The 17,966-nt window shown below is 40.4% G+C and overlaps 1 protein-coding gene across 1 annotated transcript; it reads right to left on the bottom strand.

Annotated features, from left to right (window-relative positions):
• Window positions 1–287: 287 nt before the first annotated feature.
• On the bottom strand, window positions 288–15,313 carry LOC141015505 (alpha-tectorin-like). Its single transcript, XM_073489599.1, is given in 24 exon segments — window positions 288–962; window positions 1,145–1,238; window positions 1,355–1,514; window positions 1,650–1,901; window positions 2,044–2,204; window positions 2,322–2,506; window positions 2,695–2,814; window positions 2,926–3,203; window positions 3,286–3,379; window positions 3,382–3,469; window positions 3,519–3,569; window positions 3,688–4,083; window positions 6,537–6,711; window positions 7,000–7,290; window positions 7,448–7,605; window positions 8,016–8,614; window positions 8,917–9,256; window positions 9,531–10,114; window positions 10,211–10,787; window positions 10,885–11,039; window positions 12,891–13,050; window positions 13,861–14,139; window positions 14,535–14,650; window positions 15,268–15,313. Coding segments are annotated over 24 exon segments (5,451 nt in total). The 3' UTR covers window positions 288–870.
• Window positions 15,314–17,966: the final 2,653 nt, after the last annotated feature.

Below are 17,966 nucleotides of genomic sequence, written 5' to 3'. Positions count from 1 at the left end.
ACCTCTTGTATCACCGACAGCTTCTTTCATGTCAAATGAGAACCATCCTGTATTAATGCTTTGAAATGTGGTTATTGTTGCACTTATACATCCTGTACAGAACAAGATGGAATAGAAAACAATAGTTACTATATCTCTGGAAGTTTTGAAGCAATTTCAAGAAAAACAACCCCAGACTTTAGGTAAGTACCATTTTTATTAAAAAGAAAAGAAAATTCACACAAAAAATGTCAATCAGCATCAAAGTCCTTGGATAATCTACACATTCAGTTCAGTTTTATCTTCATTAACTAATGAAATATTAATTTAATGGAACTAAAAATTAACGCAAAAGCCTGTGGGATATAACAGATAAACATTGTAAACACAAAAAGGTGAGCTGCAGAAATACCTTTCCTGAAAATAGAGTCAAATATGTATTTGATCTTATGCTGCCCTCTAATGGTTTAAAGAAATAACTACCACAACTTTAGACAAGACTTCTCAGAGAGGAACACAAATCAAGGAACCTAGAAAAGGGTCATTACGTCACCGAATCACGCTTTGGTGCCAGACTGTGGTGACAGCTGTAATGAAATCAATGTGTTTCTCCTGGCATCTCCCATTGACTTCAATACAGCTGACAGTGACGTAATGACCCTTCTTTCTTTTTTAGGTTCCTTGCCACAAATCAGAAACAACTGACAGGATGCATTTACAAACATTCAGTAATAAACACACATCTCTTTTCACTTTTTTAGTGGCTTGCAACAGAGAAAAAACTGACCACTCTGGAATCTATGCACAGTGAGCTACTGATTGATTAATATATTGTGACGTTATATGTACACATTCATCTATCAACTGTTTTTGTGCCTATCTTTGATCCATCTAGGTCAGAGTTTTGGCAGTAAGCAACCCGACTAGCAAGGTCACCACTGAGCTCAACTGGCTTGAAGCATCGCTCGTTCTCATCCATTTGTCTGCAAAGAAAAAACTAAAATGTAACATTAGCAGTCAAAGAAAAACAAGCAGTACAAACACGAACACACATCTGAGCCTCTTAATTCTGTATTTGTTCAAAATGAATAACTTTTCATCATCTACTCATTGAGCAGTATGCCATCTACATGAGTACAGAGGTGATGAAAATGTAATCAGTTACCTGATTTCGGGATTAGTGGTCCTAGTGAGATGGCTGCAGTGTCATGAAGGGAAATATCCCTTGCGACTCTTGTGTGGTAACCCGGGAAGCAATGCTGCAGGAAACAAAATTAAAAGTCTTCAGCCTGAAAGTTTTATCTGGAGTGAATTTCGGCAGAGTCCGCAAGTAAAGGTGCTCTCTACAGATACACACAAGTAGATTGGTACGTACAGCGGAGCAGTTGTTGTGTCTCAAAAGACACAGGTGGACCTGGCAGTGAAGGTAGATGGATGAGAAGTTGGTAAAGGTGAACATCTTGAAGGAGAATCGGGCCACAGTGGAGATGCCGTTCTGAACCAGCTCTACTGTCCTATCTGCTGTATTAGGACATCTGAAATACAGGGAAAGTTACGATGTTATCACTATGAGTAAAGTAAGATGTAATAGGGAAGATGGCTAAAGTGAGACAAAAGAAGCTCTGTTTGGGTTGTTTCATATTTTTGTATGCCAACAGAAACTCCTTTACTCTGTAGTAATGAGATCCCAGCGGACAGGGTAGTTCGCATCATTTAAAGGTGTGGCCCAACATGAGTCCAGAATCGTGGAGATCTGCTGTTCATCAACTCCTTCCGTCTGCACCTCGATGTACAGCCTCTGGTCAATTTCCATTTCTACGTTGCTGTTACTGGTCAGGGGGAAGTTGAAGCCGGCGTCCTCGTAGGGGATCATCCTCAAATGATACTGACCCAGGCCTGATGGAAGCTTCTTGTTTACAATGCTGCAGAAGAAACATCACAAACTGTGATTACACCTGAATATCTTTCGAAATGTAAGAATAAGTATTAAAGAAGTAACACAATAATCAGTAACCAAACACCATAATTATGATCATGCAAGCCACATGGTATTGTGGTTATCACCTCTCTATAGGGTTGATGCCCACATCCATAGACAGGGCCTGGGTTAGCGGGTATTCACAGCTGAAGTGCAGGTGGATGCTCTTCTCACGGCTGATGATGCCCTCATGAGTGTCCACGTCGCCCTGGATGGTGTTCTCATAGCTGAAATGGGTCCCGTTGCTCTTTGAGAGTAAGATGACAAAAGACTTTAAGTGTTTTGATTTGAGTATACTTTTCATTTATGCAAAACTAATGCATACATTGGAGAAAACTTTGTCTACATAATGTATGGACTGTACCCTGAGAACTGTCCCACACAGCTGGTCCTCATTGTTAAAGTGGAAGATCAGTCGTCCGTCCTGAAGAGTCCCGTTGCAGGAGTCCTCCCGGAGATGAAGGGCACCAAGGTGGAAGCCAGCTTCAAACAGCTGACAGCGCGACACTGACATGGTGCCTGAACTACTGACACAAGTGATGGACGAGTCTATGAAAGAGAAATGGTTAAGTTATAGTTATCTTGTTTGACACTAATCTGTTGTAGCAAGTTTGACCTGTTATCTTACATGATCTCATAGATATTTGATATTTTTATTCATCAAGACAAAATAATTTTTCAACAATCAAAACAAGCTAATGTGCAATAGACAGCTTTTTAGGAGAATCTGCCCTCACCGTAGCTCTCATTGTTGGGTCGATGGTGGTGCTCATCACAGAAGCAGCCGTAAACACCGTCTTTCTCACCACACCACTCATACTCTGTGCAATCCAGATCTTCACAGGGGTCTGACTCAGCTGTGGAAACAGTGTAGAAAGAAAGAGACAAGGACAGATATAACAAACCAAACACAAGATTTATTTTCTCATGCATTATCTTGGCTGTCTATTAGCCAAATGAAAACATACCACACTGCAAAGCTGAGCGCCACTCTGGGATGTTCAGCCCCAAAACAGAGCAGGTTCTCTCATAGGCTGAGACGGCAGAGCACAGCATGCCATTGGCTGGAGTGTAGAGGCAGAGATCGTAGACGCAGGAGGTGAAAAAAGGCTGGGGGTCAGAGTGCAGGTGACAGTCACTGAATGGACCGCTGGTGTTGGTGATGACACCACAGAGCTCAGAGTATTCGTCCATAAAGGGACAGTCGTTCAGGCCATCACCACTGTCATCATCAGTGGATCCACATCTGGAAAGGACATATCATGCTGTCATTACTGTCTGCTGCAAAGTCCATAAAATTATCTACAGTTCTTTTCATAACAGCTCACCCTGGTTGGCTCGTGGGTGCCTTCCAGCTGTGTCCAAAGTCATTGTCATTTTGTGCTGATGTGCCATTGGGCAAGACTTTATCATCTGCTGGGTCATTGTTGAAGTTTCCACACATCCCTGTGACTCTGTTCTGATGGTTTTGGTCCAGTCTGACCAGTAAAGTACTCTGGCCATCAAACTGGACTATCAAGTCAGTGGCTTTGACCACTATGTAGCTTCCCTGCCTTTCTACCTGAGCTAAACTTCCTGCAGTGGTGGGAAGAGACACCTCACTTCCATTCACCTGGAGGGAGGAGAGATTAGAGAGCGATGGAGAGGAGGTGAGGAGGCACATTGTAACCTTTGTTTACATCCAGACAGGAGAAGTACGTTATAAAAAAATATAGTAATTAAAAGTTTACCTGTACTCTTTTGTTGGGTCCAATCCTGATGTATGCACTCTCTGGGGGATCTGAGAGGTTTATATCAACTGCTGATACAAACGACACACGGTTGTTGCCACGGTGATTATTGGTGGCAATTACCTGAAACTGTGTCTCATTGGTGCCTTGGCTCACACTCTCAGTAATGATGTAAGAGCATGTGCCCTGGAAGTGAGCCACTGCCCCATCAAAGGTGATGTAGTGTGGGTCCCCCCACACAGTGCATGTAGACATTGCATCGAAACAGCCCAGCTGGCCATTTCTGATGGTGCACTCTTGTTCAGGAGTGCAAGACGCAGCAGAGCAGCGCAGGTCATTGGGAGCGTGGCACTCACATCGCTGGGAGCATCCCTCTGTCCAGAAAGACTCATCAGCCTGTAGCATGTGAGAAAAAGAGACACACACCACATAGGCCCAACCAATTAATAGGTCTCCTTCACTGCAGACATATTCACAGGAAATACACAAGTATAATTGAAAGCATTAAAGAAGGCTAAGTTTCATTTATTGAAGGTGAGTCAGCAGGTCCAGGGCTCACTGTGGAGGCTTTCCTGGGAGAACACTTAAAATCGAACAGAGCCATTATTAATGCTATTCCACTTGTGATTTTCCTGCCATGAAAGTCAATATAATATAAGACTAACATAATGTGCCAATAAAATTGCTGCAATTAAAATATACACACTGCATGTTGCTGGAGGCAAAGACATGCTGGTCTGCTCCCACATGTCCCTGAGATGGCCACTACCAGAAAAACCTCACTGCGCATGTCAAACCGTTGTCGAGGTAACCATTTTTTTGTGCTAACCTAGCTAGCATACCAGTGAACGTAAACATTAACTACGCAGACAGTTTCCATAAGTTTAGTTCAGTAGTTTATTTTATAAGTAGAAGCTAACTTTGGCACCCAACCAACGTGTAGTAACTCAACATACCAGTAACGAAGCTAACAGTCAAAACCGCAAAAACGAAAGAGCAGGAAACATGGCGTCAAAGGCGCACAGTTTTGTTTTCCTGCCACTTGGTGGACACTCAACTTCAAGGCCATAAGCAACAAACAATGGCTAAAACTTTCCTGGAGCGGCCGGTAAAGCTTCAGTTGTGGACATTTATCAATGCACTTTTACCGGGCTTACTTAACTAAACAGGTGTTAGAAAGCATGTCTGTAATACGGACACAGCAACGCTAATATACAAGCATCACCATCAAGCATCATCGGAAAGCGGAGAAAGCCGACACAGCATGTCGGAGGTTAGTTTGACAACAACCTGCTGTGACGCTGCTCAAAATCATCCTCAGTCTGGATCTACTTTTCCACACAGACACAGGCCGACGTCGGCAATAAAAACGGAATTAAATGTCCCTGAGAAACCGGCAAACAAGAAAGGAGGTCAGTCTTTTCATTTACAATACGTAAATTGTAAATATTACAATATTTCTTCTTCCTTTGTTGTTGTTGTTGTTGAGTGTGCCTGAGTTGTTGTGTTTGAGTGTATCCTCCTCCTTCACCCGCTGTGGTGACCACACTACTCTCTGTGTGTCTTAGATTGGTTACAGAGTAAATACAGTTGGCCATTGCTTCCGTGATTTATGCTTCATGGAAAGTTTATTTAGATTTTTAGTGTCTAGTTGAAATGATCATATGGAGGGATACAATTTTTAAGCATTTCTTCAATTGATAGTCAATTAGCAGTTAATCATTAATAATATATTAAATATGTTGGATGTATTATCATTAGAAAAATCTTTCAACCACTGACTTGATCTATGCTTGATGCAAAATCAGAGTAAGCTACATTAAGAGTTAAAAGAACAGAAAAGGAAACACCAAGTTACTTGAATGATAAACGAAATAACACAAAATAATGACTTAATTTTAATTGCTGGGCTCCCATCTGTTGCTATTCAACACCTGCCCCAACAAAATCCAAAATGTAATAATACGTTGTTTTTTTAAAATTACAAATGACTTACGTTTTATTGAAATACTTTTTCTCATACCAGTATTTTGTATTTTAATTTGATATAATCAAGTTTTTGTAATCTGCAACAAGATACTTTTTGATGTATCTGTGCCCATCTCTGATTGTCAGTTAATACATTTTTAATCGGTTAAATTCATGACAGTGAATCATTAGAAGTTGTTAGTAGTCTAATATGATATGCCTAGATTAGCCTTACCAGAACTGCAGTGCCAAAAGTGCCTCTGCTCTGATCTACTTCTCATATAATTCATAAACGCCCTCACTTATATGCCTCAGGCTATTCTGTGGTTCAGCAAAACCCATTTGTCTCCTTTTTAAAAAAAATCAGCAAAAGTGGCTGCTTGGGTGCCCATATGGTAGATAAAACATTATAAAGTTCCCAGTAAGGCGGCCCGTTGTCCAAGAAAACTACCCCACATGCTTAAAAATTAGACCTCTACTAAACACTGAATAAACTATGATCAATTAATAAATGACAAATCATTAACATCCCTAGTTCCCTATGTTTTCTTATTGCAGAGGTGTAGCAGTTGTACTTTAAATCAGAGTCAGATTAATGACATGAAATGTTGCCTGCCTTGTTTTTAATAGCTACATAAAGGGCAACATTATCTTTACTATGATATGATCAGCAGGAAATGCCCTGTGTTCAAAACAAGACCAAGTGTGAATACTTAAATGAGTTTGCAGGTTTTTCACACACCAATATACTTAGCAGCAGTTTATAATCCGTGGAGGGAGAATTATATTTCTCTGGAAACTTACCACGATGGCAATCATTTTATGTCATAAAGCAACTGTCAAAGATTATGTAGTATTGTCAGGTACAGTATATGACTTACATTATAGTAGTATCCATCGTATTGGCAGCCACACCTTTCCACAGGGACACACCTTGTCCCACTCCTGACGAAGCCTTCGTCACAGAAACATCCCTCAGAGCAAACCTGCTCACAGGTGGCATCAATGCTGCTGGCACAGGTGTGGCCACAGTCAGTACCACACAGCTCATAATGGCTGTTGGCTGGACAGTCGAGTCCTTAATAAGTGAGGAAAGAACAGGAGAGCTAATGAGTTTTTTCCATAAGTCTGTATGTCGGATAGCATGTCATAAGATTATCTCAGAAAGCACACCTTACAGTTGAGACTAGATTTCTACATTTTTTTTTAGTAATGATTTGACTGGTTGACTTACTGCAGGTCGTGTTCTGCCTCCAAGGGTAAATTCGAACATTAGCAGATTGACAGGCACTGACATATGCCTGAATGGCCCTGCACAGAAGATCTTGGCCCTCATTTCCAGACACACAAACATCAAACACACAGTCATTGAAATATGGCGCTGGGTCCACCTGCTCATGGCAGAAGCTGAAGGGGCCGTCAGCTGCTTGAATCACCTCACACTGAGCTCTAGCAGGAAGCTCATTGGTACATTGTGGACAGGAGGAACCACACCCATCACTGCAGGTGTAGTTTCCTGCCACCTTCCAAGCTGTCCCAAACTCATCTGGAGTGGAGACCGTCATTCCAGACGGGGTCTGGAAGTCATCGTTTTGATTTCCATTGAAGTTTCCACAAAGTCCACAAGTCTGACCACTATTGATGATAATAATTACTTTTAGTGTCATTAATCAATAGATAGATTGTTATTAATCACTTAAACACATCTGAAAACATAGTGTTTTAAGCATGTCAATGCATTCCTATTTTTACTTACTTTTTATACTACTTATTTTCAGTGAATGGCAAATACCTGTAATTTGAAGGTACAGAGATAAACACTGTACTCGATCCATCGTAGGTGACAGTCAGGCCGAAATCAGCACTGATAAATGTGCGAGATCCACTTTTATAGATAGACACATGACCTCCATTCAAGAGAACTGGTAAATTTCTTGTTTCACCATTTACCTAAAAGAGAATTTTGTAACTCATATTGTAACACAAAAAACAGATACATTTTCTTTTTTTCGAATTAAAATAACATGTACCTGAAGTAATCTCTTAGTTTTCTTCCTATATTATTCACTTAGTCATGGAAATAGGTGTAATGAATGAATGAATGAATGAATGCAAATTTATTTCGGACATGTGAAAACAAAACAAAACAAAAAGTTAAATTAGTTTGACAAAGAAGCATAATAAAATCAAAAGCATGTTACAACATGTATTCCATTAACAAGCATTGACATGCCTGAAAAAGAGTAGGAAGAAGTATAAACTTATTTAATCCTACCCCTTCTCCTAGCCTAGATTAAACCTGAGTTTAAATTAAGCATAGCTATTGAATTTGATTTTGAAACTTGATTTTAATAACTTACTTGAACCATACGACGTCTTTCCCTTGAAATGTGAACTTGATAGCCCCACACATTCACAAAAACTTCGGCTGTGATTGAAACTGGCAACCCATGCCACGGCTCATTCTTAGCCTCCACTGAAAATTGATTCAGCCCATCTGTGTCATTACAAAGTGTCGCCAAAACATAACGGCAGGTTCCCTGGAAGTCATAGGCCTTGCCATCAAAGGTGAGGTAGTGCGGGTCTCCAGAGGCAGAGCAGGTGCCATGGCGGTTGGGATGGCAGCCATACTCACCCTCCACCACACGGCAGGACTCCTGAGGACCACAGGAGTTGGGGATGCAGTGGACTACCCCAGTGGTGCCATCACAGCTACACAAGCTCTGACACTCTTCACCATCCCAGAACTGTTCGCCACCTTGCAGATAGCGTCCTTGGTGATAGCAACCGCAGGCTGTTGGTGGCACACACTGGTTGCCATTGAGTACGAAGCCATCATCACACTGGCAACCTTCCTGGCACACAGTGTCACAAGTGAAAGGGAAGGAGAGGCTGGGGCAGGCAGAAGGACAGGTGGTTCCACAGAGTTGATAGTGGCTGTTTACTGGGCAGGTTTGCTCTAGAGACAAACAAATGGGTAGATTCAAAAGGTCATTAAATACTTCTGCAACATATCTTTACTATATCCACAAAAGGAAAAATGCTTACCACAGTCAGTTGCATTCCTCCACTGTCCTAGGGAAACGCCCTTCTGTTGACACATCAGTGCATAATCTCGTAGGACCTCACAGAGTGCTGATGCTGGATCTCTAGAGGTCCTAATGATATCCACACATGTATCCACATGCTGCTGTGGGTCCACAGTGGCCCAACACGGGACAAATGGCCCATGCGGAGAGCTAAGAATGCCACAGTACTCACTAGAATTGTAATTCGTGGTAGAATTATTATTTACACTTTCCACACAGTGTGCTGCCAGGGAGCCATCTCGCCAACTGTCCCCAAACACCTGAGAGCTATTGACCAGGATGCCATTGGGTGTGCGGAAGTCGTCATGTGGGTGACCATTGTAATTACCACAGAGTCCACCTAGAGAGCCATTGTAGATACCAGGTGCAGTGACACGCACAAAGTGAGGCCAAACTGTCTGCACAGTTACACCAAAGGAGGTGCGAAGGATGATACTGTGAATGCTGCTGTGGTAGATATGGATTTGGTTGGATGCTGAGCTGAATGGTAGTCTGATCCGCCGACCGTCAACCTAAAGGCATTTAGATTCATATTTTGTAGTTAACAATATTGAAACAAAGGCATGTGCTGTTAAATATTCAGAAAGAAAGATTGCATCATCACAGGAGACATAATCTTATGAGAAATGTTAGTAGTAATAACATTCATATTACTAAACTTTTCTCACTTATCAGCTATCATTTGGTCACATTTGTCTTCATTAATGTTCAGATGCCTCACTTTTAAAATGGTAATAATATCACATTAACAGAATCAGTCGTTTCAAAATTATTCAAATCACGTACCTGTATTCTGCTGCTACTTGACATCTCAATGGACACGTGTGTTCCCTCTGCCTCAAAGTTAAGCAATCGGGCAAAACCTTGTTGGCCTCTGGGCACTTTTTCTGCTGTCACCACAAAGTGTGGGTGACTAGACAATCCCATCACTTTGGCAAGGGTCAATCGACATGCCCCAGGATACTGGTATGTCAGTCCATCAAATGTGTGATATGACCCTGGGCCTCTGATCCAGCATGTTGCATAGCTGTTGGGTCTACAACCTCTTTCTCCTTCCTCCACATTGCATGATTCATGCAGACCACAACCATGGGAGCGACAGGTCATGGAGCCATGACTGCAGCTACAGCGTCTTCCACAGTCTTCGTCTAGTATTACAGTGTCTCCAGAGCGGTAGTAGCGACCCTCAAAGCTGCAGCCACACTCTGAATGAGGGACACAGACCCCAGCACTAAGGATGTAGCCGGCATTGCAGATGCAGCTCTCCTGGGCAGGGAGAGGGCAGTTCTGGGTAGAATTGGGGTTGACACAGGTAGCTGGACATCCTGTGCCTTGGGGCTCAAAGTGGCTGTTGGCTGGACAGGGGATTTCTAGAGGAAAAAATGGCATTGATATTGACATCAAGGACATTTAATTTTACCCAAAGGATTATTTTTTAATTATTTTTAATTGAATGGCAGACATACCACAGAAGCCTCGTCTCCTCCAGCTTGGCAGCTGTACACCATTCTGTTGACACTGACTTGCATACACATGTAGGGCTTGGCACAGGATGGGCTGGTACCCTCCTCCTACACACAGATCGAACACACAGCTCTCCACAAAAATCTGTGGGGGAAGTTGTTGATGACAAGCAGCAAAAGGTCCAGAACTGTTCTGGAGGATACCACAATGGTCAGTATTGCTGTATAAAGCTGTCTGATCATCAGTGCAGGCAGCACAGGCCAGACCTCCACATGACGCCTCACAGCCAGGCTCATCATCCCCTGACGCTTGCCAGCTGTTGGCAAAATCCACATCAGAACTCACAACCTCACCCTGACGGGTTCGGAAGTCATCCTGACGAATACCATTGAAGTTTCCACAGAGGCCACATGTTGCATTCCGATAGGCGTAGGGCACACTGATCCTGACATAGTGATTTGTGTCATAGGATACTTCCAAGCCAAAGACAGTGCTGACGATCACAGAAAAACCTGACTCATACACCTGGACGGTGCCATTATTGAGATAAAACGGAGTGGCTGCAAAGTTTCCATTTACCTGCAAGCACACCAGCAAGTCTGTCAAGAGCAGCAAAGACATATTTGATCTCCTACATAAAGAAGTATCATGTTTGATCCCAATCATAAATACTAACCTTAGCTTTAGCACGATGTCCCTTGACAAGCTCAATGGTTTCGTTATAGACATACACTTTGACCAGTCGTGTCCAAGAAACATGAGTGCTGCCCCGGTGCTCGTTCTTGCCTTCTACTCTATAGTACGGCAGCCCTAGACCACATTGCTCAGAGAGAACATAAGTGCAGGTGCCCTGGAAGTGAAATACTGTGTCATCGAAGGTATAGTAATGTGGATCACCACTTATGGTGCAAGTGCCTCTCTGCACCGTCTGACAGGAGAACTGAAAGGCACTTGGCCGGCAGATTTGGGAAAAGGAGCAGGGTTGGTTTTGACACTGCAGGCCTGCTGAGGTGCAGGTGCACTTTTGTGCACAGGTACTGTCGCTCCAGAATGAATCACCCAGCTGCACAAGTTGACCTTGAAAATAATCAAAGGAAAATGTCACTTAAAGGCACAGACTTCAAGATGCTGAGACCATTACATTTAAACCATGTCATTTGAGAGGGAAAATTGTTCATGTCTTGCCAGAACAAATTACTCTGCATTGTGAACTCCATTAATAGTCAAATATTTTTTATTTTTATAAAGTCACCCGAAAAAAACACACCTCGCATCTAGATTTTCTTTCACCTGTGATTCCATTGTAATAACAGCAGGTGAGCCGCGTGTGGAGGAAGCTTGTTGTTAATTATGTAGCCGATCACAACCTTTGTACACCGAACGATATCCCAACAACAAGGATCACTTGTTTGTACCAAACAACGGCATGAGTAGGCCTACATCAAATTGGAGAGGTTGCATCACAATCAGTGCGTTTACAGGAGTGATGTAATACCAGAAATGGTCTCTCTCTCTGCAAAGCATGCACGAATGACAATAGACGGGAGAGGAAGAGCGAGGGGCAGATATCCAGTAGTTAATCGAAGGCAGATGGCATTGTTCTCTTGGACAGATTTTTTTTTTTAAAAAGTTGCTAAAATGGGTCGGCAAATCTACTTGGGTGGCCGCTTATATACTTGGGCAGCCCGCCCAAGTCTATGTGTGGGAAACACTAGCTGAGCCACTAAGGGAGAGCTCCTGTGGTGGAAACGGTATTGCCAAATCTAGTTCTAGCACTTCGTGGAGTCAGATAACAGGCAATCTCCCATCACCTCATTTGCTAGAAGTGTTAGTACACACTGTTGTGATGCCACTGAGACAGATATGATTAGCCAGTTCAATACAAAATGGTGATTGGAAATTGGCTGCTTTTAAACTTTGTGGAAGGAGGAGGCTTCTGTGAGGTTATGGCGTTTGTTGAATACAAGCTACCATCACTCTGAACAACAAATACTTGAGTGAGTATGAGGAAAACACAGTGAAATTGAGGGCTCAGCTTCAAAGGTAGCTATTACTACTGACTCCTCTTTACATCCACACTTGGTTGTTCATTGCTAACCCTATTCTTACATTAGATTCTTTTTTTCTTTGCTTCTACTCGAGTACTCGATAGTAATTCAATGTGAGTACTCATGTATGGAAATTATTTAAAATGTCCACCCTTAGTATATACTGACATAAAGCCCAACCCCACTTCATGGTTGACAAGATGAGGATGATGATAAATCTTCTACAGTGGATGCAGAGTTGACAAGTTCTGTTATGAACGTTTGGATAGTTGTGAAGTTTAGACTGACATTCTGAGTTAACCAGACACATATGTATGGCTGATGCCATATTCTATGTTGTTGTACCCTATTATCTGTTAGTATGTTATTGTTATAAAGTTAGCATATAACTTTGTGTTTGAGGGAGAAATGAGATATTGCCTCTGGTCTTGTGTGTGGATCTCATCTATTTGGCAGTACCAGGTTCTGTTAAGACTGGTCGGCAAGGTGCTAGAATGGACTGGGTTCAGGTCTCGGTTTTAGGCCCCTGCAGAGCTCTACCACTGATACACATTACTGTAAGGTACAGCAGTGATGATGCCCCAGAAGAAGCAAAAAATAGTAATCACCCTCTGTATCATTTTTTTACCGTTGAAAGTGCAGCCTCTTGATCCGTCGTCTGTCCGGAAAGCCCAGCGACCTGGTACATTGACATTGCTGCTCCGACGGAAGTTTGAGTTACTGCCCGTAGCAGTGCTGGAGAATGATCCAGGGATTACGAAATGGTGAATGGAGTTTATTGTGTCGTAGCCAGCCTGCAAACACAAGTTGAAAAAAAATAATAATTAGAATTAGAATTTGTTTGTATTTTTCATGTGGAAAAAGTAGTATGTATTCTTGCAATTTTGGTATCATATCTGGTAATAACTACTAAATATCATTGGTGTAGTGGATCTGACCTGCACGTTCAGAGTAGTTGAAGCTATTATCCCATAGTTCATCAGCACAAATGAGAACTGGCCTCCAGAGATCAACACAGCTTGGACAGTTGTGCGCTAGAAAAGATTCATTCAAAATCATATGTATTGCCTCTTCTTTGCTCTACTGTACTGCAACTCAGAAACATCATTATCAATTAATCTGCTGATTATTTTCACAATTAATCAATTAATTGTTTAGCCTATAAAATGTCCAACCAACAGCCCAAAACCCAAAGACTATTTCACTGTCACAAATGATAAATAAGCTGGAAGTGGCAAATGTTTTTGCTTGAAAAATGACTGAAACGTTGAATAGATTATCAATACGGCACCACCTGAAAGTGCAGCAGTAATTAGTAAACGGATTAAAAGTAATCATCATATTCACATCATGTGAAAAATGCAGCATTTTGGGTCACAACATTTAAGTTTCATGCCATGAAAAGCATTATGAACTGAGAATTTTTTCTGGGTCAGCAACTGTCAGAATGAATGTTAAAAAAAAAAAATGTGAATTGAAGTATCATCACTACAATCTACAAGCACTTTTAGGACACTGGTTTTTGCATTAACCTTTTTATATTTAATTGTATTTCTGACAAACATGATGTTCATTTTGAGTGACACTGGATTAAGTTGACTTACTGTGCCTGAATTTGAGTAGTATGCCACCTCATACCATGTTGCAACAAAGACCCAGTTTGCATTGAAGTTCATGCTTGGAAAGTAGTTATTAATGTCCCGTGTAGCTTGTTGGAGGACACTGCCACTGGTGTATTGATTGTAGTAGACCTGACCAATTTGTCTGTTGTCCAGATCTGTCCAGAATGGAGCAATGATGTCTTTGGTTGAACTTAATGGGAACCTTTGAGGTGTATGTGCGCTCCATGGACTTTGAAATGTCAAGTGTCCATTGTGGTTGACCTGGAAATGAGTAGATAAAACAGTATATATGTATTTTTCTTTTTTTTTTTTACCAACACAGAAGTACATGTCAGCTACAATTTCCCCATTCACAGGTTAAGATTATACCTTTCATTATTACTTGTGTTCAATAATCATATTGATCAATTTTCCACAATAGAATCTACCATCTTCTATAGAGATCAGTCATATTGTACATGAAGGTTAAACAAAAAAAAAATCAAAACATTTTGTATGCAGTTTTCCGAAATGTGAATGGAAATTTGGATTTTTGCGATGAGCTTGTGTTGGAAGTACTTTGTAATCAGTGGTGGGAATTTTGAATTTGACTGCAAAATATTTTTACTGTCTACATAGAATATCTACGTTATTCTGTGAAAGTTAATTTTACGTACATAAATCTGATTATATGTTCGTCCAAAATAGACAAAAGGTCGTAGCAAGGTAATCCGTGGAGAACTGCCATCATCTGATCGAGAGCTTGCAGTTCCAGATATTGGGTAGAGAGGATCTAGGAAGCAAGGGTAGGTCACAAAAAAATAACCACAAATGTAAGATATTGGACTAAGATAGGGCTGGGCAACAGCCGGTATTCTGCAAACTTTGTATCAACCTACTGTATGTAATAAATTTTCCAGGAAAAAAGAAAAATACTGTATAATTTACCCTTACTGATATAAATAGGGTGGACAAACACCTCTGTGTTATTCAATAAATTCAATACTACAAATGAGCGCCTCCAAAAAAAACATTAAGTTGGATCAGCACATCAAGTTTCAGCGGTCACAAAGGTACAATTAAATAACCAATTATTATAGAATTAATCTTTACACAGGACATGTATGAATCATTTCATGACTGGCATATTGAGTATGAATTGATGAAAATTAAATGTTAAAGATGCTTCAATAAATATGCACTTACTCACAACCTGAGAAGTCAACCCACCTGTAAATTAAACAAAGATGACAGATGAGTTAAATAGAAAGAAAGAAAATGTACACTATTTTCCAAAACCAAACAAGATTTTCATTCCAAAACAGTCCAACAACTTAGGATGGTTAGTTAGAGAGAATTAAAATGGTTTAAGGCATATTAAAATAAGATAAAATAAGTCAAATTACTTACTCATCATCCCCAAAAGCAGTACGAACAACACGTTTTGATTTCCCATTCTGTCCGGCTCCCAAATCAAATCTGCTAATCAAACATAATGAACTTAATTTACATTCTTCTACAAAGTACTGAGTTGATAGTCAGATTTTTTAAAGTTGAGAGTAAGTGTTTCTTATGCTAGTGTTAAAAAAATTGACAATCAATTTTGACTTCTTTTAAATAATCACCTTTTCATTTATGCTGTCCTCTTGCCTCTCATCCATCTGAGACTGCAGGGCGGAAACACTAGTTTATATAGAAAAGGCTGGCAGCATCATCCTCATTACCTACAGATACAGTACAGAAGTAATCATTCATTTATTATTTGTGTTTGTTTGTTTTTTTAGTGGTTGAAATGGGTAAAAGCACCTTGTTTTCTCACAAACAATTGCCAAATAGTTTTTTTGGACTTAAATAATACTGAAAAATATTAAACCATGTTTAGCAATAACATATAAAGATGTAATCTAATACTTTGGCCTGTAACGTGTTGATGTCATAAAGGTATTTAGCAATGTCAGTTTACAGTGTAGTAGAATGACGTCAGTCTCAACTGTGGTTAATATCCAGTAAGTTTTACTACCAGAAAAGGGGCACTCTGTTCAATGATTAACTGCTGAATCTCATTAAATCTTTCTCAAAATGATCATGTTGGTTAATGCTCACGTACATTGGTCACACAAGGGGGACAAATTGTTCTTCCTTGTCGGCATTATATATATCGATTTCGATGTATGAAAAGTGCCATACAAATAAAAGTTGATTTGATTTGATTTGATTATGCCAATTCACATGTTTTGCTTTTCAGTGTTGCAAGATCAATAAGCCTGCAGAGATGTGAAACGTGTGAAACGTGCTTGAGATACAGTAGGTCAACCATCAGAGTGAGCATGATGTCAGTTACCAACTACAGTCACATCATTTTAAAGCAGACATGTTCAGTCTGCAGGTTTATCTCAAGTTTCTGTTCTCTGTAAGTTGATTTAAATATCACAGAAAAATCACTTTGCCCCAGAAGATGCTCAGCATTAATGTCAACTATGCATGACTTGTAGCAAATTACCTAAAACCTGCAAAACCCCTGACGTTGAACTAAATACTTGCCCTGTTCATGCAATGTATCCAACCTCTGTCCCTAAACACACCACCTGCAGCGAGTCAGCTTGTTGTCTGTGTTGTTTGAGTTCTGTCACTCTCTCTGGTTACTTCCTTCCCTTAATGTATTTACAAATATGCTTATTGTTGACTTAATTCCTTATCTGTTTGCTGTACCAAAAGCCTGATGCTCCAGATAACAGGCGTTACAAAGTGTGCCACCATACCCTCTGTGTTTATGTGACTTTCCCAAGAGACAAACTGTTTCAGAGAATCTGTGGCTTTCACTGTTGTGGCTTCTATGAGATGAGTCAATTATATCATGCATCAAGTCAGAAAACGTTCAGTATAATGGTCAATATGCATCGTGATCCCATTGCAAGAGATATAGACTTGTTTCTTTGAATCTTCCACTGGATCCCTCAAATGATGGTTTGTTTCTTCCTGTAAAACACATATGTGGATCAAGATCAGGGCCAAACATTTAAATGGTCAGACTTATAACCTGAAAGACTGTAAGTGTGAAGTCAGGAACTTTGTGTGCTTTTAGCACTTTCTCTAATTAAACAAATGCTTAATGAGCAAAACAATTTGATTTCCCAATCATGATGTTATAACACTGATGATGTTAATCTGGTGGAAAAATACTTTGATATGGCCAAGAAGTTTTATTTTGAAGCAAATTCAAATTTCACCCTCTGTTTTGGTGAAACAAACCTTTTTTCTTCCTGCATTGTGCGATTGCCTGGAATGGAAGCCTAAAAGTGGCCTTCAAGAACATGATTGACAGTGTTGTGCTCACAAGATTTTAAATAACATGGCTTCTTCTTACTATATATTAAAAGATAAAATTATTGTTGTGCTGCATACTGTTTTGAAATGATGCCCTCGTTTTGTGTTATAAATCCAGCACACCCCTTTCTAACAGTACACTTTCACCTTGGCCTAAAGCCCAAACTCACTCTCAGCCAGGCTGCGGCATGTTTAGTTCAGCTTACTGTGGTCAAGCTGTTGCGAAACCCGCTCAAGCACATAAATAAATGCACATTTCAAAAATGAATGATTGACAAAAAATGTGATCTCAATATTGACAAAAAAAACTGTGATTATGATTTTTGCCATTATTGAGCAGCTGTAATGTGTTCCACACTGATGCACTGTGATAGTCTGATACTTCACATCACTTATACACCACACCACACATATCTTGAATGTGTCATTGTTTAATGAATGTTTTTATAGTTTTTTATGGACTTATTTTTCTCCCAGTTTTACGATGAGCTACTGCGGTAGTCTTTTGTAAGATGTTTGATATCAATGTGGGCAGTTATGGGGCAGTAAAGATTACCTTGATTTGACCTGGATTCCCAGTTACAAACAATTCTTTATCATGCCGGAGGAGAAGCAAACCAACTAGACTTAATAACAGAGGTTTTATTGTTTATTGTTTGGAGACCACTTCCTGAAAAGAGTCAAAGAAACATTTTACTGTACCTGTAAGCAATATTCTTAATGTTAGCCCATAAAAAATAAAAAAATAAAAGAATCGCAGATCACAGAGAACAATGATAGTATGG

The sequence above is a fragment of the Pagrus major genome, chromosome 20 (assembly GCF_040436345.1).
Source record: "Pagrus major chromosome 20, Pma_NU_1.0".
Taxonomy (NCBI): Eukaryota; Metazoa; Chordata; class Actinopteri; order Spariformes; family Sparidae; genus Pagrus; species Pagrus major.
Note: the sequence above shows the minus strand (reverse complement) of the source record. Positions and strands in the feature narration are given on the sequence as shown.